At 58.2% G+C, this 22,174-nt stretch overlaps 1 protein-coding gene across 3 annotated transcripts in view; it reads right to left on the bottom strand.

The window, feature by feature from the left end:
- The window catches only part of ADCYAP1R1 (ADCYAP receptor type I), a 49,927-nt gene extending 29,360 nt beyond the window's left edge, over positions 1 to 20,567 (bottom strand). For all 3 annotated transcript variants that reach the window (XM_056118086.1, XM_056118087.1, XM_056118088.1), the window contains exons 1-5: positions 20,502 to 20,567; positions 18,969 to 19,074; positions 5,657 to 5,764; positions 4,163 to 4,183; positions 2,503 to 2,547 (exon numbers count right to left, since the gene is read on the bottom strand). In XM_056118086.1, the coding sequence (XP_055974061.1) occupies positions 2,503 to 2,547; positions 4,163 to 4,183; positions 5,657 to 5,764; positions 18,969 to 19,074; positions 20,502 to 20,552 (331 nt within the window). In that variant the 5' untranslated portion in view covers positions 20,553 to 20,567. The remainder of the gene's footprint in view (positions 1 to 2,502; positions 2,548 to 4,162; positions 4,184 to 5,656; positions 5,765 to 18,968; positions 19,075 to 20,501) is intronic.
- Between the last annotated feature and the right edge of the window lie 1,607 nt (positions 20,568 to 22,174).

Genomic DNA, 22,174 nt, shown 5'->3' with positions numbered 1-22,174 from the left:
TACCCTGAGCTGTGTCGGGCCCCAAACTCTTCTGGAGTGGACATTCCTGGAGACCCATATGTCCATCCGGGAAACAGAGCTCCCGAAAGGTTCTGGAAAGTTCCCCTGAAGACAGTGACCACTAGGCCTTCCTGGGCGCAGATCTGACAGAGAATCAGGGTGAGGGGACACGGCTCAAACCGTTGCACAAAGCCTGAGGGGCCCAGTACGCTAAACATGGCCCCCCACAGTCCCTCCCGGCCCGCCCCGTGACGGTGGCAGAGGCACCTTCCCTTTGGGCCAGGAGAAACTCAGTGGAGCGGACGCTTTCTCCAGAGCAGGCACCGCTCACCAGGGACTCGGGGTTGTTTAATTAACAAGGACCAGACCGCCATTAACCTGCATCCCGTCTTATTAAGATAGATGCTGAGCTCCATAAAAAAACCTTCGCCTTTCAAGGTCTGGCAGTCTGTTTCCTATCACAAATGCACTTTCCTTTCTTCTGATGGACAGTTAGAGGCCATTTGGTGGACACACTCATGGGGGGGTGGCAGTCTTTGCTGACTGCGGGCTGTTCTTTTTGCTGCTTTGCACCCAGCAGAGGCTATTTGTGCCTTTAATGCTATGAGTCTCATCTGCTCCTCCCCAGACTATTCTTTTTTTGTCGGGAATGGGGGGAGAGGGGCCACATCTGGTGGTGCTCAGGGGTTACTCCTGGCTCTGCACTCAGAAATTACTCCTGGAGGTGTTTGGGGACCCTATGGGATGCTGGAGATCGAACCCGGGTTGGTCATATGCAAAGCAAACACCCTGCCCTCTGGACTATCGCTCTGGCCCTCACCAGATCTTCCTTAGGGGTTACCCACAGATGCCTGACGGGGGGACAAGGCAGCTGACAGCTCCAGGGCAGGCTGGCTTTGGGGAGTTGCCCTGTGTTGAGAACACGAGAGAGCCCTTCACTGGGGGTATGAAACGGTGTGAAGCAAGAACCCGCTTCACGCCAGCACCCCACTGCCGTCTTGGCCGAGGCCACATCCGCAGGGCTTCGGAAGCAGCAGGCAGAAGAAGAGGTGACTCCGCAACTGTACAGCAGCCAGGGCCTGCTGCTGGGTGGAGCTGGAAGATCTAGAGCCAGTTCCAGAGACAAGAGAGTCAGAAATGGGCCTTCTGGTGTGCAGAGATGCGGCAGTGCAGAGCCCGGTGAAGCTGCCATCAGAAACCTTTGACCGGACGGGGTCAGAGCGATAGTACAGCAGGGAGGGCGTTTGCCTCACATGCGGGGCACCCGGGTTAGATCCCCAGCATCCCACAGAGTCCCCTGAGCACTGCCAGGAATATTCCTGCATGCAGAGCCAGGAGTAATCCCTGAGCATTGTCAATGTGGCCCCAAAACAAACAGACAGCACAGGGGTTAAGGAGCCAGCCTTGCCCAAGCCAACCCCCACTCATCCCTCCACTGCGTGTGGCCCCAGAGACTGCCAGGAGAAAGCCCTGAGAACAGAGCCAAGAGCAATGTTGAGCACTGTTGGGTGTGCCCTCCTCCAAAATAAATCTCTCAAATCTAAAATGCTCCGACCAGAGTGGGGAGATGGGACCCCGCGGGTCCTCGGGTCCAGAGCACTCAGACAGGACCGGGAGGCCATCCGCAGAGCAGTGGCGAGCGCTCACTCCACCCCCAGCTTGAGGGATACCAGATGCCGCTTCTTCAGGAAGAATGTCGGCAGCTCTGGCCACGCCGTCCCAATCCCCCGGACATTTCAGGCTGTGGCCTAAACTCTCCTGGCTCAGCACCCCTACAACGTCCATCAGGGCAGCGGGGAGAGCAAAGGGGACGCTGCTTCCTCGAGGTGGAAGCGACTTCCTTTCTGAACACAATGTGGGTTCGGGAAGTGTAAGACTCTGGTGCAGACCCAGCCCCTGCCGGTGCCCTTCCATTGCCCCCCCATGGAAATCTCCAGAACCTGTCCAGATTGCTCAGCCTGCGGGGACTATCCATGTCACTGTCACCCAGCCTCTGGGTCCCAGCAGCTTCCGGGGGCAGAGATGCTGAGGGCGGAGGGTCTCTGAGTGGGCTGGCTAGAAATGCACTCTCCACGCCCTGCCTGTGCCACCCTCTCTGAGGCTGAGCCCAGAAGCCCACATTGTAACCAGCCCATGGGTGCCCGTGATCAAGATCCAGGTGTGAGAAGCACCGTTCCACAGGTCTGCGTCGGAAACTGTCGGGGCATTGCAGGTGGCTCTGCAGGCAGGGGCCATGGACAGGCTGATGGACCCTTTACGCAGAGTCCATGGCGCAACTGCAAGAGACCTGTGACTCCCCAAAATAGCGTACCGTGGAAGTGTCTGCACCCCTGAGTGCAGCTTCCCAGAGCCAGGGTCTATGACCTCATCAGAGAAGGCAACTGACCAACCGACCTGGCAGAGACCACTCAGCCACGGCCCGCCAGGGCCCCCAACAGGCACAGCAACAAAGACCCGTCCTGTCCCTGCCGCCAACCCACAGTCTCCCGGCTTATCCCTTACCTGAGAGAGTCAAGGAGCTACTGTCTGCAAAGCCATCGTACTCGCCTGCAAGACAGAGCAGACAGGACGCGAGTCAGAGGGTGCGGCTGGAACCAGCTCTCGGGGGAGCTGTCCCTGCTATTCCTGCCCAGGTGGCCACGGCTACTGGGGCTGGGGTACGAGAGTGGGTGAGTTTCAGCCAGGCCCACCCCACACACATGCACACACACGCACGTGCACATGCACACACACGCACGTGCATACACACACACACACATGCACACATGCAGCCGCACTCATGCACATATATGCACACTCACGCATGCACACAGGGATGCACATACTCACACATGCACACATGCACACACGTGTGCACAAACAAGCACTCACACACACGCACTCACACACACGCACTCACACACACGCACTCATACACACACACGTACATAAGCACACACACACCTCCTGAGCCCACGCTCCTTGGCTCCGGTGACAGCCCATGACTCAGTTCTTCCCTGGACCACAGGAAGTAGAAATGAGACACCTCAGGGTGGGTGGGAGTGAAAGGGAGAAGGGACAGGATGACGAGCTCTTCCAAACAAAGGCCCTGCAGGGACAGTCGCGCAGATCCTGGCTTCCCGGGTGTTAGCCCCTTTTCCACGCTCCAAAGCACCCCCATCAGAGGGACTCAGAACACCAAACACTGAATCAGACCTGTCTTCTCCTTCCATCCCTCCTCTGTATTCCCACCTGTTTCTTTCCCTTGGACTACATCCGCTGCTAGAACTGGCTCTCCATTTTCCTACTGTTTCTCAAAAATTCAGCTTCCATTGCTCCATAGTTGGAAGCCTGCCTCATGAGCCGGGGGTGGGGGTGGGGGGGTGGGGGGGGTAGGCGGCTGGAATAGAGAAGGGATCGCTAAGAAAATGATGGTTGGAGGGATCAGTCGGGATGGGAGGTGTGTGCTGAAAGTAGATAAAGGACCAAATGTGATGGCCTCTTGGTATCTGTGTTGCAGACCATAATGCCCAAAAGTAGAGAGAGAGTATGGGGAATATTGTCTGCCATGGAGGCAGGGGGAGGGTGGGAAATGGGGGGTATACTGGGGAGATTGGTGATGGGGAACATGCACTGGTGAAGAAATGAGTGTTTGATCATTGTATGACTGAAACTCAAACATGAAAGCTTGTAACTATATCTCACGGTGATTCAATAAAATAAATATTTTTTTTAAATCCAGCTTCCTAGGTATCAGTAAAAAGTCACCCCCTCCCAACAAGTCTCCCTGACTTCTTCCTCAGCCCACATGCGGCAGAGTCAGCCTCCTCTGACCTTGTACATATGCATTCCACCTCCAGACCTCAGGGCTGATGAGCTACGTGAACTCAGTACACACACATTCCACCTCTAGACCTCCTGCGTGATGAGCTACATGGCTCCCTGGCTCCCTGGCATGTGCAAAGGCACATGGCTGGACAGGCTTTCTTTCCAGTCCTCCAGAGCCAAGAGGGGGCATCTTCCATCTCTCTGTCTTCCTGTGTTCTCACATAACCAAGCAGGGGTGCAGGGGGTGGCAGGTGGGGAGGGAATAGGAACCTGGTCCCGATAAGCCCCCATGGTACCCCCACCCCACGGGCAAGCTGAGTTGCGGAGCTCCAGCATCTCACCACGCGCCTCTTACCGAGGGTTCCTGTCTCCCAGGCTGAAACAGAGAGAGAGAGGAAAGGCGGGTGAGCACGGAGAAGACGGGAGTCAGGTCTGCCCTCCCTGGGCCCTGCCGGTCACTCCCTCCCTGCCAAGCTCACTCCCTAACTTGCACAGGCCTTGTTGGGGCTCAGGAGGTTGGAAACCCCTTGAATTCTGCTTCATAATAGGGCACCGTGGAGAGGGGTGAGTACTGGGGGAGGGGGGGGACGGGAGGGGGGGACGAGGGAAGCAAAGGAACACAAGGTTCGGGCTGCGAACCAGGAGCTCCAGAAGAAATGCCATCCTCTCATTCTCGGCTCAATATCGGAGGCAAGTGGCGGAGATGCTGAAAGGCGCTGCCCTAATGAGCCATTAGGAGCGGGTGTCAGCGACACCTTCCCTCGCTGTCGGGAGGGATGGAGTCCCAGGGGAATCTTCCTGAGCTCTCATTCGTTTGCCCTTCCGTGTCGCGGCTGAAAGCAGCAGCAACCGTGCCCAGCGCCTGGCCCAGAGCAGACAGGAAGAAGCTTCCATAAAGGATCGAAAGAGAAAGGAGGAGGTGGAGAGGGTCACGCGGATGGATCAGACATGCTGACGCACCTTTCCCCAGGTTCTTTATTCTGGGGCAGCGAGGGTTGGCCATGCCTGGTGGTGCTCAAGAATGACCCCCCAGAGGCAGCTGGGGGACCACGGTCCAGGCCTCAGGCACGCGGAGCTCACGCTCATGCCCTCTGAGCCTGCTCCTGGTCCCCTTTCTCTCCCCCTTTCCTTCTCTTTCTCTCTCCCTCTCTCTCTCCCCCCTCCCCCTCTCTTTTTCTTTCTTAGGAATGACCATCCCTGACACTACAGAACACTGAGATGGTTCCGGTACGCAGGCAGGGACTCCCCTGGTCACGGGGCCATACTCCCACTAGGCAGACCAGGAGAGGGGACAGAGGGACCAATTGTCCTACACAAGGTCCCCAGGGGGGCACATCTGAGAGCCCTGCACCGCCCACGGCGAGGTGCAGCTGTCTGTGAACCTGGAGCCACACTTGAGGGCACTACTGGGTCCCTGTGGCCTCACTCCCCAGGGCTGGGCACATGGAAACTGGGACCATCCACCAGCAGGACCTGCGCCCTTGGTGTCTGGGCAGGGGTGTGGTGAGAGGCAAGACTGGGGCGGGGGGTGGGGGTGAGGGTTAGACCAGCAAGGAGGAGAGGAGAGTATGGAGAGGTTAGACCCACGGGGTAGGGGAATGAGGGGAGGAGATTAGAGGAGTAGCAGGGTTGAGGTTAGACTCACAGGGGAGAGAGGAATGAGGAAGGAGGTTAGACCAGGAGGGGAGAGGGGAGTGGGAGTGAGGTTAGACCAGGAGTGATGAGGTTAGACCCACAGAGGAGAAGGAAGTGGAGGCAAGGTTCGACCAGCAAGGGGAAGGGGTGGGATGAGGTTAGACCCACAGGGGGAAGGGGTGTGGGGTGAATTGGACCCACAGTGGGGGCTTACCCTGGTCAGGGTTGACGATGCGGAAGAATTCGGGGCAGCTGACCAGGACCATCTCCCCGACCTGGGCCGGCTTCCAGCACGTGATATTGTCCCACATTCCAGGGCAGCCTGTGGGCGGGAGGGCCGGAGTGAGCGGGGTGCAGCCCCCCTTCACGCCAGGGGAGGTGAGGCGAGGCTCCCTGTCACCTCCAAGAACAGTGGTTGCTGGAGTGAGAAAACACCCTTGCACACAGCAGCCGGGCTCAGGCCCAAGCACCACCAGGAGGGATCCCCCAGAGCAGAGCCAGGAGGAAGCCCTGGAAGCCCTGAGTGGCTCCCCAGGGGGAGATGGAGGCAGGGGGATGCCCCTAGGGGCCCCCAAACCTCCTTCCCAGGCTTCCCTTTCAGCGTCCTGCAGGGAGTGTAGAACCCCCTGGGCTCCAAGGAGCTTCCTATAAGCAAGGAGGGCAGCGCACAGGCCAGAGGGCTGCCGAACACTGTCTGCAGAGACTGGACAGTCAGGGCTCCAGGAGGGAGGGGGGGCAGAAGGAAGCGGAGGTGTCGAGGAAGCAGGACCCTGAGTGGTGTCACCGCCTGTGAGATGGTGATCTTGTCACACTTGTCTCCTAGACTTTTACCCTGGGGGAGCCCTGAGCTCCTCTGTGCACGCTGCGCCATCTCCTTCCCAACCCCGCCAGCCTCTGTGCCCGCTTCAGCATCCCCCTGTCATACCCTGAACCCGCGACTGAAATGCCTCTGCCCAACCAGGCGTGCCCTGACCACGTGGGGGTCAGCAGCTGCCCTGCCTGGGCCCCTGGCCCACCCTTCGGAGTCCAGGACAGAGGTCACACCCACAGCTCCTGCCCGGCTCCTGCTCTCCCTAGGGAAGGGGTCAGAACAATCCCTCCCTGCAGCTAGCCCAGATCCAGCTGCACTGCCAACCCCCAAGCGGCATCTCAACGGGGATGCTGGGGCACCTCACTGGCTCCATCCCTCCACAGTGGCCCTCTGCAGCCCCTCCCTCCCTCCCTCCTAGCTGAGGGCTTAGGGAAGAGGGAGCCTCTGTTTCTCCTGGCCAGTGCTATGAGCAGCTCCATTCTGGCTGTCCAGTCCTACATTTTGAACATTCCCACAAACTCCTAGGCTCTTTCTGAAAATCGGGAGTTAACAATTCCCCCAGGCCACAGATTCTACTCCAGGCCATGAGCTCTTTGCAGACTAAGAGATAGTAGGCACTTACCCAGGCAAATGGTCCAACAGACACCTGAGAGGCCCTAACACAAGTTCGGTCCCCAGCATCCCATAGGGTTCCCCAAGCATCACCAGGAGTGATTCCTGAGTGCAGAGCCAGGAGTAACCCCTGAGCATCGCCGGGTGTGCCCCACCCCCCCAAAACAAAAACAAAACCAAAGGATGTTTCTCTTCTCCCTCTGATGATCCCTGTCTAAGCAATAAATGTTGTCCATGGAGGATAGACGGTGGGTGAGGCTGGGAGCCCTGGCCCCAGGCTTTTTCTGTCTTATTTCTTTTCTTAACCCTTCCAGCGCCACTGCTTTGGGTCTGTTCATCTGGGGCGGGTCCCCGGCATCTGAAGGTAACACACTGAGACACAGAGAAGGGCCGGACCTGGGCTCTGTTGGGACATAGCAGTGGGTCCCAGGCCATTCCTGTCCCCCATAGTAAGGCAGCCGTCAGGGGCGTCTTACAGCGTTCTCTTCACAGGGCACCCCGGGGCCCTGGCACCTCAGCTGCTCCTGCCAGCAGCCGTGCCCAAGGTCAGCACAGTCCAAGGGAAAGCACAGTCCTGAGGGCGGAGAGGCAGGGGAGGGTGCAGGGAGGGTAGGGCTGGGGTGTGAGGAGACGAGGAGCCCCAGGGGGAGGGAGGCCCTTCTGTTTACTATTCCTTCAGCCTCCCTCCCCCCCATGTTCCATTCCAGCATGCCAGGGCTGCATCTCTCCTGGAGGGCCACAGGGCGGGAAGGGACACACAGGGTGTGTATCCCTGGGACCTTCCATGGCTCCCCACAGCACTGGGCACCTCGCCACCATGCCAGTCCTGACTCAGTTTCCCCACGTGCACGATGAGCTCAGACAGCGCTAAGGTCACTCTCCAGTCTGAGTGGCAAAGTTGGGACTCCGGGCTGCCTTCCCAGCCCCTCCAGAATCTGGGGAAACCCCAGGAAGTAGGAAGGAAATCTCCAGCTGGACCCCCGAGCCCAGCGCCAGAGTGCCATGATGCATACATTATGACATATAGAAATATATGCATATTTATTTAATGATACCAGGTCTCATTTCCTGGTTCCTGGCACGCATTTCCTGACCGATGAGTATCAAGGAGGCTTTCAGTATTCACAAGTCCCTTGACCTGACTGTATGCTAATGGCCCCTTTGCCCCAGACCCAAAAAAACGAACCTGGTATTTCAAGAGTGAGAATGTTCACCCCAACCCAAACCTTGAAAGGCCAGAACCTGAGTGAGTCCCAGTCCCTCCCACTGGATGAAGATATCTGGAAACACTCAGTGGGGGTGGGGTGGGGGTTCTGGGCTGGTGAACACACCCTTGTTCCAGGAAGGTGGTGCACCCCACAACTCCTCAGGGACCGGTCTTCACCTGACATCACCCTTGGGCCTCTTCCCCTGGCTCATTCATTTGCAGCCTTTGTAATGTCTCTTCTAGTAAACTTGTCAATGTGTTTCCTGAATTCTGTGAGCCTTCATGGCAAATTACCAAAGCTCAGGCCCTAGGGAGCCCCAATCTGCAGCCCAGTGAGACAGAGTAGAGGGAGGCCTGTGGGTATGCAAAGTTGGAGAAGACTTGCAGGACTGAGGCCCTCGCCCATGGAGTCGAGGTAACCGCAGGTACCAGAGCTGAGTTAGTGGGGGGATGTCCAGATGGGTCTGAGCAAGTCTGGAGAGACTGGCAGCCCCAATCCCCACGCTTGCCCATGGGAGTGTCTTTCTACACACTCTTTTCCTTAAATGGACACGAGGCTGACATGGCGCTTGCTTCTCCACCTTCTAAAATAAATGCTGCTTTTAAACATTCCGTACTCTGCATGGAATCCTTGCAGGGAGGGCCCCCCAGACCCAGGTCCCTCTCGCTGTACCAGCCACAGAGCCCGGATCCTCAGAGCCCTTTCCCAGTGCCGAGGGCAGGATCTGGTGCTCGGGAGAGAGCTGTGGGCCCCCAACCCGAGAATGACCGACTTCTCCTGCTCCCACCGCTCCATCCCCCACATTCCAGACTCCTTCCTGCCCAAGTTTAGAGCCTATGGACCAAAAGCTTTCAAACTGCCCTCTCTCCTCCCCCATCCTCCCTTCCTCCCTTCCCCCCTAACTTTCCTCTCTCCCTCCCTCTGGCACTCATGCTGTCTAGAGTGACCAGTCACAGTCAGAGGCGGGAGCGCAGGAGTCAGGCCTTCCCCATGTGCAGCCAAAGGACTGGGGGTTTCTTGGGGGGATTTCGGGAGCTCTGAAGGGTTACTGTGAGGGGTGGGGGCCAGGGCCAACACCGGTGAGTCTCAGACAACCAGGCTGGCAGTTCAATGAGAACCCAAGGAGGCAATGCCTGGAATTCCCCCCAAGGTCCCTCTGCTGGTGCCCCAGGACCCTGTGGTGCCCAGAACTGAACCAGGATGGGAATCTGGGCCCTGCATATGCCCGATCCCTGCCCCATCTCCAGGGTCCAGATCTGGGTTTTCCTGCTTGAAGGTCAGGGTGCAAGCATGGATGGGGTCTGGCTTCCCCACTGTAGTAGAATAAATGAGTGGCTCAAACTGGCTCAGGTGTGCCCCAAGACAAACAAGAGGTTGGGGTATGATGCGGTCTCGCCAGGCTCCAATCAAGGTGTGTGCAAGGTCTGCATTCCTTCTGCATCTGTCACTGCAGGTTTCCCTGCCTTCCCGCCACACTCATGGCCTCTCGCCACTCTCATGCCCTCCCGCCACTCTCATGCCCTCCTGCCACACTCATGGCCCCCTACCACACTCATAGCCTCCTGCCACATTCATGGCGTCCTGCCACTCTCATGGCCTCCCGCCACACTCATATCCTCCCGCCACACTCATGGCCTCCTGCCATACTCATGCCTTGTTTGCCTTTCTCCATCTTCCAAGCCAGCGGCATCATATCCTCATGTGGCCTTTTCCTCCCGCCTGTTTCCTTCTCCTCTAACGATCCTGACTCTGTCACACCCTCCTGAATAACCCAGGAGACTCTCCCCATCTTGAAACCCTTCTCCGGGTCGGTGGGTCGATGGGTCGGTGGTTTCAAAGGCACCCAATTTCAGCACCAGGCCAGGGGCTTAATTCCCAATGGTGCCAGATGCAGAGCCGATCCTCACAGGCCCCCGATTTAGGGACCCCCGCAACCAAAATAAAATTCGTCGCTGAATTCTATTTGCTGAATCCCTCTGCCATGTTGAGAAACAGTCACGGGTTCTGAAATTGGGAGGAGGGTGTTCTTCTGACCCCGTGCATGGATTTAAGACAAGGAGCTCCCACGAGGGGCTGGAGCAATAGCACAGTGGGCGTATATTTGCCTTGCACATGGCTGACCCGGATTAGATCCCTGACATCCCATATGGTTCCCCAAGCACCGCCAGGAGTAATTTCTGAGTGCATGAGCCAGGAATAACCCCTGAGCATTGCCGGATGTGACCTAAAAAGCAAAAAAAAAGAAAAGAAAAAGAAGGAGCTCCCAGGGTCCAATTTGGCTCTGGAGATGGGATGAACAGTAGGGAAAGAGGGATAGTACCATCAGAGTGGGGGGCTGGGACAGGCTTTGGATCTTGGCTGCCAAGACGGGAAGGGATTCCCCATGGGAGTCGGGGGCAGGACTCACCAGCTTGGGATGGACTGGCTATAGTTGGCCAGTGAGTGTGCCCACAATTGGTGGAGGTAAGCACCCCACGTGCCTGAGTTCCTTCCAGGGGCGGGTGCATATCTGAAGCATCCCTCGGAACAGCCTTCTCCTCTCTCTCCCCACACATCTCGAGGGGCAAGTGTTAAGCAAACTGCCTGGTCCCCTTGAATGAACGCTCAGGGGCTGGGGCTGGCTGCGAGCCTATGAGCCCACTGGCCTGGGCCGTGCACACACAATGAGTGTCCTCTGATCAGTCTAAGACAAGGTTCGTCTGTCACAACACAGAGAAGGGGAGGGGGACAGAACAGTCGGGGGGGGGGGGGGGAACGGGTCGGGCTGAGCCATTCTCCGCTGCTGGGGGTGGGGGTGAGCCTGGACACGAGGCAGATGGTGGGAAGAACGAGCCAAACGGGATCACCAGAGTCTCGCTGGGGACGTGCTTCCTCTAAGCGGGTGCTTGGAGCCAAGTGGATCCAGATGTCAAACAGGCAAGTAAGACCAAAGTCTGGAGTCCGGAAGGGAAGTCAGAAATGGACTGAGAACAGGAAGTGGGCAGTTCGGGGAGCTATGGCAACCCCGAGGCCGGGGCCACCCCCAAGAGGGCAAGGATAAGGGAAGAAGAGAAAAGAAGGCCAGTGCTAAAGGAATGCCAGGATTCAGCAGATGCCCGCCCAGAAGACAGAGGCAGGATGGTCAGAAGCACAAGACACATGACAGGGCAGTGCCACGCCACGGCAGAGCTCCAAGGCGCTGACTGAGCACACTAGGGGCCGTCACGAGGCCGAGAGAGCTTCCGTCTCAAGGACCTGCAAGTCGGTCGCCCGCAGAAACGCTGCTATTAATCCCACCAGGCCTCTGTTCCCACGCCCCACATCGCCAGTCCACCTTGTCCCTCCCCCCCTCCCCCATTCCATAGGATGCAGCCCCACATCACATCCTCCTGAGGGGGGCGTGGGGGCAGGGGTGGGGTGCCCTCGTGCTGTGAAGACGCTGCATACATCAGGTGCACAGCTCTGTGAGGCTGTGGCCTCTAACGGCAGGAGGGAGAAGTCCACTGCGCAGGTTGGAGGGAGAGAGCGCAGAAGCTATTAGTCTGGGCTGGAACCAAATCAGGAGCGAATCTCAGGTTGTCATGGCAATGATTTTGTCCAGTTCTGCTGTGTTCAAAACCCCGCAGGGACCAAGACAAAGGCCCAATCCTCCCAGAGGGAAGCGGCCTGGGGGTGCTTGGGTATTGTGAGAGCATGCCCCTCACTCACAGACAATCCAGGAGGGGAGACAAATGATTCCATGTCCTGAAATTTCATTTCCAGCGCCTGCTTCTGATCTGGGAAAGCAAGCACAGAAGTCGGGCCCCATGGGCAGGGGAAGGAGGGAGGACACAGCCTTCAGATTCGTTATCTAGCTCCCTCTGGGGAAGTTGGTGGTTCTGAAGTTCAGGGATGGGCCAGGAAGGCAGGCCCACTGAGGCACAAACCATCAGCCCGGCCGTCTGCAGCTTTAGGAACCTTCCGGGAAGGCTCTGAGGCCAGGCCAAGTTGGAGAATCACTGCTATAAAGGAAAACAAGTTTGGAGGCAAACAGCGCGCAGGGTGTCAAACGAGGGGCAGGAGTTCCTTGGAGCAGGGGTTTTGCAGGCCGCACCCCACCCTGTTTGGTCTCCAGAAGCCGAGAGGCACCAACCAGAAGCTCATCTGGCCCCAGGGTTGGGCGGCTCATGGGCCGGGACTGTGGTTCCCACGCACAGGGGGCCCCCGCTCCGCCTCTTCTGGGCACCAGCGCCCACAATACAAAAGGCGCTCCTGGCCAGGCCCTGGGTCTCGTCCCGGAGCTGGCCCTGGCGCTCACTGACTCGGCCAGTCCCGGTCACCCCGGCCACCCCCTCTGTGTCTTTCAACAGAGCTGGAGTCAGTGCTGTATTAGGTCCCAGGGAGCATTCGGGGTTCTGGGGAAACGCAAAGGCACGAGATCTAGTTTCAGCCCTCCCTGCCTCCTCCCTAAACGTGGTGCTCAGCCTGGCTGAAGCAAGTGGTCAGAGAGCTGCTTCCTTCTTCCCCAGGATCCTGGGGTGACCTCTGCCCCGGCTGCTGCATGCCTGGGACCCTCCCAACACACACACAGCCAGGCCCAGCGCCAAGCACACACCTCTCCTCTTAAGAGTTGAGCATCCTCTGCAATCATTTCATTGGATTTAAAGGCAAAGAGATGCAAACAAGATGGGACTGGAGCAATTGCACAGCAGGTAGGGCGTTTGCCTTGCACATGGCCGATCCAGGTTCAATTCCCAGCATCCCATATGGTCCCCCGAGCACCACCAGGAGTAATTTCTGAGTACATGAGCCAGGAGTAACCCCTGTGCAATGCTGGGTGTGACCCCCAAAAAAAATCAAAAACAAAAAAGGAAAGAGATGCACAGCAAGAAGGTGAACACCGGGGATGCAACAAGTCCTTGCAGAGTTGCAGTCACAAGTCACAGCTACGGGAATGAGCTAACCGATTCCTTTTCTCAGTCTCAGGGCAACCAGGTGACCGCTGGGCCATGGAGGGGTGAGAAGGGGTGCAGGAAGGACCACTGCCAACACAGCTGTCCACAGCTGCCGAGTCTCATACTCCGACAGGGCCAGAGTGCCGAGCAGCGGCCCCAGCCCAGGGGGGTCATGGCCTGGGGTGACGTGAGCACCGGTGAGGGTTTCTTCTCAGGCCTAACCAGGGCTTCTCACTTGGATACACTTAAGAATCATCTGGAAGCTTTGTCACACTCCCCCACATGCCCCCTGCATCTCCGTATGCTGACTGGGACCGTGCCGGGGCCTGGGCACCAGCACTGAGAGGTTTCTAGGGCTCTAACGCAGAGACGAGGACGGCCCCTTTGCTGACGCAGGTTCACTCCGAAGCCAAAAAGCCAGGGGGCCCGAAAGGGTCATGGCTTGGGTCAAGGGAACCACAGCAGGGATAGAGCCTCCCAGACATGAGCCTCAGAGGGGAGTGCAGAGAGCCCCCTGGCTGGCAAGAACGGGTCCCCTGGGCTCTGCTGACGCGTCTCGGCTCCCACCTTGGAGCCAGCCAGGAGCGTCAGTAGCCGCTGTGGCCTCTGCTCTCCTGGCCTCCACACACGCCAATGCCCTTTGACCTGTGTGCAGGCCACGAAAAGTACAGGCCTCTGCACATTCCCCTCCAGATGTCTCTGCAGCCTCTGTCAGCCTCCTCCACCTAGGACTGCAATCCTCACATTCAGGGAAAGCGAGGCTCTCTGATGGGGGAGTCAGGGGCAGGGAAAGCTCCTCAATTGGGCCATAAAGCCAGAGGTGGGTAAACCAGGACTCTGGAACCATCCAGGGCACCTCCCTGATTATGGGGCAGGTCCCAGAGGAACCAGCAATTGCACAGTCTCATTTGCCAAGTGGGTGTAGGGCGGAGGCAACTGTGCTTGGCCCAGCTGGAAAGGTCTAAGTGGACTGGGCCAGGCCACGGGGAGCTGAGGGTCATGATTAAGCACCTGGTCCCTGGCAGGGGCACGGCTCCTGTCCATGCAGTCGCGGCTCCTTTTCTGGGACCACCCCCAGCTGCTGCTGCTTCCTCCCCCTGCCTCCCTGGGTCTCTCCAGCTGCCCCATGGAGCCCAGATCTGGTTGCCAAGCCCAGCTCTGTGTTTCCAGAAAGTCCTTCTAGAAAATCCCAAACTTCTTAACTTTATTTATTTGTTCTTTTTGGATCACACCCAGTGATGCTCAGGGATTAGTCCTGGCTCATGCACTCAGGAATTACTCCTGGCGGTGCTCGGGCGACCATATGGGATGCTGGGAATCAAACCCAGGTTGGCCTCGTGCAAGGCAAATAGCCTAGCGGCTGTACTATCATTCCAAACCCCCTGCTTGACTTTAGACCTCCCCAGAACTCAGAGAGAGCAGAAAATGGGAGGCCTGGCCATGCTCCCAACCTGCAAAGCATCTTAAGGTACACTTGGCAAATGTCGCTCGCCGTCCTCCGCGCTTTGCCTGAATCATTCTGGGTGGCAGATGCTCTTCTCCCTCCGGTCCTCGGACAAGGAAGCCAAGGTGAGTGCCCTTCCTGAAGCCACATGGCTCGGAGCAGGGCTGGCGCTCAGGGCTAGTGGTTCTGCAAAGCGGGGCAGCCTGGTGACCGGGCTTAGACTGGTTCCAGCTTGCACCTCCTCCACTTACGAGGCTCAAGCCCAATACAGAATCTCCTTGTGGCTCTGCCTTCTCCTTTCTGAAGAGGGGTGGTCACAGGTCTTGCCCCAGGCTGCTGCCATCAGAGGAGGACAAAGCACCAGGAACAGCCCTCACTCAGCCTCAGCAGCTACCACTGGTGCCTGAAAACAATGACCCAAGGCCAGCAATGCAGAAAGAAACCAATCTGAATCTGAATTGATAGAAACAAAAGAAAAGTCTCCACAGAGTACTTCCGGTCACCAAACAGCACCAACCTTCTACCTAAAGCCCCCAACCACGAGTCACGGTCAAGCCTCATTGCATTCATTCATTCCTTTTCCAAACCACTTGCGGCTCAGGCTACAACACAAGGTCTAGCCGGAACACGCGGCCGGCCCATGGCACTGCACCCTCACCGGGCACTCGCTCAGAGTTGGACATGGGTCAGTGGACCCGTGTGCACAGCCCTGGGATGGGGGCCGAAGCCCAAGTGCCCAGGCAAGACCAGCAGACACAGGAAGAGCGTGCAGCCCCCACTGATAGTAGCTCCCAGGCAGAACGGGTGCTTTCTCCTCTCCAGACCCAATGGAAACTGTGTTGCTGGTCAGCGTGCAACAGTATTGGCTGTACCTGATCTAACTCAACTCGTGTGGTGTGTTAACAGTGTAGGTGAGGAAGTTCTGACGCTGAGAGCAAGAAGGGACCAAGGAGCGGGTCCAGTTGGGCACACGGCTTCCTCCTTTCACAGTACGGTTGCCTTCTGCCTCTGTACACCGCCACACAGGGAACAGGGAGAGTAAAGGGGAACACCCACCGGCAGGTCATGGGCAGTACAGCGCCTCTCTGTTCCAGGCAGGTCTCTTCCCTCCCTGCTCTCCTCTCTCCTCAGGCACAGTGGGAAGATCCCCTCCTCTCTGCAGTCTTCCTGAACTCATCCAGCCCAGCCATGCTTTGCCCTCCACTCAGCTCCGGCCTCTCCCTGCTGCCAGACCTCTGGAAACTGCAGCCCAGGCTCTGAGTGCGAATATCTCTCTGGGGCCTCTGGCCTGCTCTCACTCCACAGAGGCAAGGCCTCATTGCCAATGCATGCTGGGGGCAGAGTGAGGGAGTGAGGGAGTGAAGAGTAAGAGAGTGAGGGAGTGAAGAGTGACAGAGTGAGGGAGAAAAGGAGGGATGGTGTGAGAGAGTGAGGGAGTGAGGGAGGGAAGTGATGGAGTGAAGAGCAAAGGAGTGAGGGAGTGAAGAGTGAGGGAGTGATGAGTGAGGAGTGAGGAAGGAAGGAGGGATGGAGTGAGGGAGTGAGGAAGGGAGGGAGGGAGGGAGGGAGGGAGGGCGGGCAGAGTAAGGGCGTGAGGGAGTGCTGTGGTGAGAGAGAGGGAGTGAGAGTGAGGGAGAGAGGGAGTAAGGGAGTGAGGCTCAGCCAGCGAGTGAATGAGCAAGTTGAGAGTCTGTGATGGAGAATGAGTGGGCAAGTGAGTGAGCGAGCGAGCGAGCGAGCAAGTGAGTGAGTGAGTGAGTGAGTGAGAAGATGAGTAGGTGAGTGGGTGGGAAAGTTGGTAAGAGTGAGTGGGCAAGTAAGAGTGAGTGTGAGTGAAAGTGAGGAAGTAAGAGTGAACAAGTGAGAGTGGGTGAGTGGGTGGGTGAGTGATTGAGTGGGTGAGTGGGTGGATGAGAGGGTGGGTGAGTGAATAGATGAGAGGGTGAAAGAGTGGATAAGAGGTTGAGTGAGTGTGAAAGGGTGAACGAGGGAGTTAGCGAGCGAATGAGTAGATGAGTGAGCGAGTGGTTGAGTGGGTAAGTGAATGAGTAGGTGAGTGAATGAGAGAGTGAGTGTGAGAGGGTGAATGAGTTACTGAGTGAGTGAGTGGATGAGTGAGCGAGTGAGTGGATGAGTGGGTGAGTGGATGAGAGGGTGAGTGAGCGAATGAGGGGGTGAGTAGAGGAGAGGGTGAGTGAGTGTGAGAGGGTTAATGAATGGGTGAGCATGTGAGTGGGCAAGTGACTTTTCCAAAGGCCAAAAGTCCTTAACTTGGGCTCATGTTCTGGGGTGAGTCAGCACTAGAGGAGAGACAGGTGGCGCCCCGAGGGAAGCTGAGGGTCACCAGCTCACTCAGTGGACCATGCCATGCTGGTGCTGTCCTGTCTTCCAGCTCCAGAGCAGAGGGAACCAACAACCTGTTCTGAGGCGCAACCTCTCCCTCGCCATGTTCTGAGGCCACCCCACCCTCTGCAATTCAGGGGGGAATGCAGGAAAATGTCTCTCCCTACCCAGAGTCAGGTCCAGTGCCTCCATCTCTTGCCCCACAGTCCCCTCAGTCCAGAATGTTCTTTGCATTCATCCATCTTCAGTTGTCATTTGTTTATCCAGTACCCACTTGAGCACCCACTCAGGGGTTCTCAATCTGTCTTCTCCTGGGAATGACGGGGGCAGGGCGAGAAGGGTGAATTCCAATCAAGGTGACAAAACTGACCAAGCTCCTAACTAAATGGGTTTGGAATACAGCTTGGAGAAATTTGTCTTAAGCCAGTGATTCAGGTAGGCAGCCAGGTCTGAGACCCAAGGATCTGGACTTCTTGGGGGTATGGTGCTGCCAGCAGGTCAATCTGTACCTGTGAAGCGAGTGCATCAGCAGCCTGACGGCACCGTCAGACTTTCAGATACCCCAAAATTGCTATTGTGCCTTTGGCCAGACCCCAAAAACTTGGGGCATAGTTTACCAAGAAAGTAAACGGACAAAGGTTAGGTATGTGGGAGACACACCTACAAACCACCTCCGGCACAGCTATATAATTGGAGGCATGGCCTCTCTGGTTCCTGATCAAACTGCTTAACAGCCATGATCCCAGAGACTCAGAAACGAATCTCGGAACCCAGAGGCTTTAGGTAGAAATGCGTCCGGTCTCTGCAGTAGGCTACCAGTGCTGGGCCAACCCAGGTGGGAATAGGTTTCGTGCCTTGGCCTGTTCTCCCTGGTGGCCCAGTGGCCGCCATCCTTCTGAGGCCACTGGATAGTCACATTTGGGCCCCCAGTGACGAGACACACAGGGCCTCACGGGATGGGTGTGGAGTCGGGCTTGTCCTCCCCACCCCAACGTGACCCCAAGTCATCGCTCACGAAAGGCCTCTCTGGCTCCTGATCAAGCTAATTAATGGCCATGATCCCAGAGACTCAGAAACAAATCTAGAAACCCAGCAGCTTTTGGCAGAAAGGCATCTGGACCGCATACAAGGTGGCCACCGCCTCAGAGCTTATTGAAAAGCCAGGTATGAGCCGGCAGTGACAGGGTAACTGCAGTCTCATGGGAAGGGGGACGGTACCAGCTCGTCCTTCACGCCCTACCAAGGTCACGAGTTGCCCCCCCACGAGCTGCTCTCTGGCATGGCCGTGGCTCCAGAGGCAAAAGGACTTAGTCCAGAGCCCAGCAGCTTGCAGCAGAAAAGTGAATGGACCATGCGTTAAACTACAGGGCCATGCCTCCCTGGGAGGGAAAGGGTGTTGCTCCCTTCCACCTTTCCAGAGAATCTTCTTTCAGCTCCACTTCACTGGAAGAAAAGGCCAGCGTGGCCAGAGCAGCTCCATTACCAGTTAATGTTCGCTAACTGGCCAGGGAGCCGGGCCCAGGGGGACCGTTCCTTTTAACTGGGCTGCAGATTACTCAGGCGTTTAAACAGATGGTGCTCAGATGAGCTCCTGGAGCAGGGAAGCCCGGCGGGGAACATGGATCCCCGCAGCCTGCATGGTCTCCAGGAATGTCCCCTGTCCCGAGGAGTTCCCAGCTATTCATGCACACCTCCGGGGGGACTGGTGGGGGAGAAAGGGGGTTGTCACGGGGCTGAGAAGATGCCGGCATCCTGTCTGCATGGCAAGGGAAAAGGGGAGAGGGTTCACAGCCCCCCGAGACATCTGGAGCTATTGTGGGACACTTTGGGGGTCAGCCCAGGCATGCGGGACTCTGGGCGCTCTCACGGCGGACAGTTAAGGCTGCTGAGTGTCCTCCAGCACATGGCACCGTCCAGCACAAGGACACAGCAGCCGTCTGAGCTGCCCACAAGGCTGCAGGAAGCCCCCATCCCACGGAGCATGCGGAGACTCAGCCACGGGCAGCAACTGAGTGGCCACTGCCAGGCTCAGCCACAGCCCAGGTCAGCCCCGTGCCGGAAGTGGGTGCCTCCTGCCACCCAGCGTGGTGCTTCCAGAGAAGCACCCAGAAGCCTGGGCCCAAGGACGGCGGCTGTGCAGACAGCTCCAGGGCCCAAGGCCAGTCAACCCGGGAATGCGCACGCCCCCCACTCACCCGGCGAGGACTCGTTGAGGCCCATCAGGTCATTTGCCCGCTGAATCTTCTTAAGGCACGAGGCCTGCTCCTTCTTGAAGATGCAGTCCGAGTGCATGGCAGCGGCCTGTGGGGGGCACAGAGGGCATGGGAGGGGGCAGGAGCGGCAGCCAAATCCCACCACCAGACTCCAGAGCAGTGTCCTGGAAGCAGCGGGGAGGTGTCCTGTCTCAGATACCCCCAGCAGAACAGTCCTCCCCGGGGACTGCTCCTCCATCTCTAACATCAGTGACTCTGCCAGGCACGCGCTGCTCTGTCCCAGAGCAGCTTTATAGAATCGGGGGAACGTGATGGGCATGGCACCATGTCAGGGTCATACTCCGTGGGGCTCAGGGGCTAGCCCTGGCTCTGCACTCAGGAACGGCCCCTGGTGGTACCGGGGGGGGGGGGGGGGGCACACAGTATGAGAGATGGCACTGAGGCCGACCACGTGTGCCTGTCCCCAGCACTATCTCCAGCTCGAGACAGGACACTGAGCACTGAGCTCAGAGGCCGCTGGCCCGGTGGTCCCTGACATTGTTGTCAGTCCAAACTCGAACCCAGGAGGTCTGTCGAGCCACAGGTGGGAACGAGGGGACACAGATTATCCCCCTCCCTCCTCTGGGGACTCCAAGGCAGACCAGCTGCAATGCATCCCCTGGGGGAGGGGCACCTCTCATGCTTGTTTACACCTGCCCCATTTTGCTGGAGTGATAGCACAGCGGTAGGGCGTTCGCCTTACAAGCGGCCAACATGGCCGACCCAAGTTCGATTCCTCCGCCCCTCTCGGAGAGCCCGGCAAGCTACCGAGAGTATTCAATATGCCAGACACAGTAACAACAAAGTCTCCAATGGAGACGTTACTGGGCCCGCTCGAGCAAATCGACGATCAACGGGAGGGCCATTTTGCAAAAAAAAAAAAGAGGACACAGACTCAGAAAGTTTCCACACCCGCCCAAGATCACACAGCACAAAGCTTGGACCAAGGACTTCAAAGCCCATTGTAATAGTCACATCCTGCCCCTTCCACTTGGGTAGGGTGGTTGCATGGAAGGTACCCCAGTGGGTGTGGGCAGGATTCAATCCCGCTTGGACGACACTGGGCAGTGAGGGGCCCATGGGCAGGCTTCTGCATGTGGTGACCTGGTGGGACAGCATCCCAGCTACTGTCCCAGCTCTGAGGGCAGCAGCACCTGCGGTCGGTAGAGGGGAGGCCCACGACCTGCCCTAGTCCCAGCTCAGAGACTCACCAGGGGCCGGGCTGGGATCTCACTGGGTGGGCTGGGCACGGAGATCAAAGGAGCCCTGGGCAGCCCTGGCCAGAGCTGCAGGCGGCTGTGCAGGCCGTTCCCAGGACTTGGTGGCCGGCACCTCCCCCGCCCGGATGGCCACAAACGGGCACAGGGACTGAGGAGGGGGTGCCCTTCCTGGTCTACACGGAAGCACCAGGCGGGCCACTTGGTGGCAACATCTGGCGGGGGTGCAGGTGACCGTGGGGAGGGTTCAGGGCCTTACCAGAGGCAGCAGGAGGACAGCAGCCAGCGAGGCTCGGCCGACGCGGCCCATGATGCTCCTGGCACCCGGTCAGTCCGCCGTGTTCACAGGCTGGGGAAAGGCAAAGCAGGAGCTCTGTGAGGGCGGAAAGGGCCCTTGGGAGACTCCGAGCCCCTCCAGCCCTCCTCACCCTGGCAGGTCTGTGCTCTCCGTCCCATGAGCATAAGCCCCTCCTAGGTGCCAGGTGCTGGGGGCACGGAAGGATCTGGCTGACTCAGCCCCCAGCCGCCCCCAGAACAGTCCAGACAGCTTTTGCTCGGCAGCCAGTGACCTCCCCGGGTCTGCGTCCTGGTGAGAGCCCCACTGGCACGTGTGTGCCCTCTGGTGAGGACATCCCGGTGTCTCCGGCCCAGAAGGCGCCTCGTGCCCTGCCCAGTAGCAGGACTCAGGCAGGGCCCATCTCAGCAGCGGGCAGCACTCAGGGAGGCCTGATCGCTGAGCCAGCACCAGGAGCCAAGACGCCCCACGGCAGCCCGGGACTCAGCTGACTGCGTCCACCCACCTCCTATGCTCACCTGACCTCCAGGTCTGAGTCTTTCCCTATGACCCATAGAAAAATCAGTGAAGAGTGTTTGCAGGGGGCTGCAGGAGGATGGGGAGGGCGATAGCCCTGAGGAGGGAGGGCCCGGGGGCCGGGGTGAGCCTGGAGATAGGTTTCAGCGTGTCCAGTGGGGGGCTGGCGACCGCTCAGGTCCATTCCAGAGGGAGCACGCAGCCTGCCTCTGAAGTGGATCAAGCGCCCACATTCCCTTTGAGCCAGCACCACCGCATCTGGGTACGTGTCCTAGAGAAATGTTTGTGCCTGTACCAAAAGCAGCACGTGTGAGGCCATTCACTGCAGCACCATTTAAAATAGCATCAACAGGAAAAAAAAAAATGGGGCAGCAAAGCATCCATCAAGCGGGTGCTGCTAATAGGTCCCCGTGCAGCCATCCCTGGAATACTACACAGTGATTCAAAGATCGTTACGACCACGAGTCCATCACTACCAAGACTAAAGTCAGCCTGTGTGGGGTCAACCACCCACCCCCAAGGGCCAAGTCCGGGGAGAGGGGGAGGAGGGGCTGCAAGCCCTGACTTGGACCCAGTACACACACAGCAGAGCTGCCGAGAGGCCCAGCCTTGTGTTCGGGTCCTGCCCGCACACCTATCTCCCCAGCTCCTGACAGCTCCAGATGAGCTGGTGGCAGTGATCACCCCAGAAGGAGCACAAGAAGCAGCCGGGAGCAGGCTGGGGGCAGGGGCCGTGCTCTGCCCGCTCTAGGCTCACAGATGTGGAACAAGGCCTCGGGTATGAGCTAAACTCAGGTGCGGGGCGCTGACCGGTGTCTCCTGTGCTGGGGTCAGTCTCCAGACCCCCTGCCAGGATCCCCTTCCCACCCCACCCCCCGAGCCCAGGGGCCCCAGGCCCAGCATTACCTATATCACTTCCAGGGGCGGCCAGCCTGGGCAGCAGGAACCCGGCCACCCCTCACCCTGTCAGGGCGCTCGACCAGGCAGTCTCTGGCCAAGACTGACGGGCATGAAGTCGAGGGGTGGGGGGTCTCTGTCTAGCACATGTGGGTGATTCCAGGATTCCAGTGCCACCTCCATTGTCCCGGTTCTCACCCAGTTGATCTGGTTCCGATCACAAA

This window comes from Sorex fumeus, unplaced genomic scaffold (genome assembly GCF_029834395.1).
Source record: "Sorex fumeus unplaced genomic scaffold, SorFum_2.1 ptg000037l, whole genome shotgun sequence".
Classification (NCBI taxonomy): domain Eukaryota; kingdom Metazoa; phylum Chordata; class Mammalia; order Eulipotyphla; family Soricidae; genus Sorex; species Sorex fumeus.
Note: the sequence above shows the minus strand (reverse complement) of the source record. Positions and strands in the feature narration are given on the sequence as shown.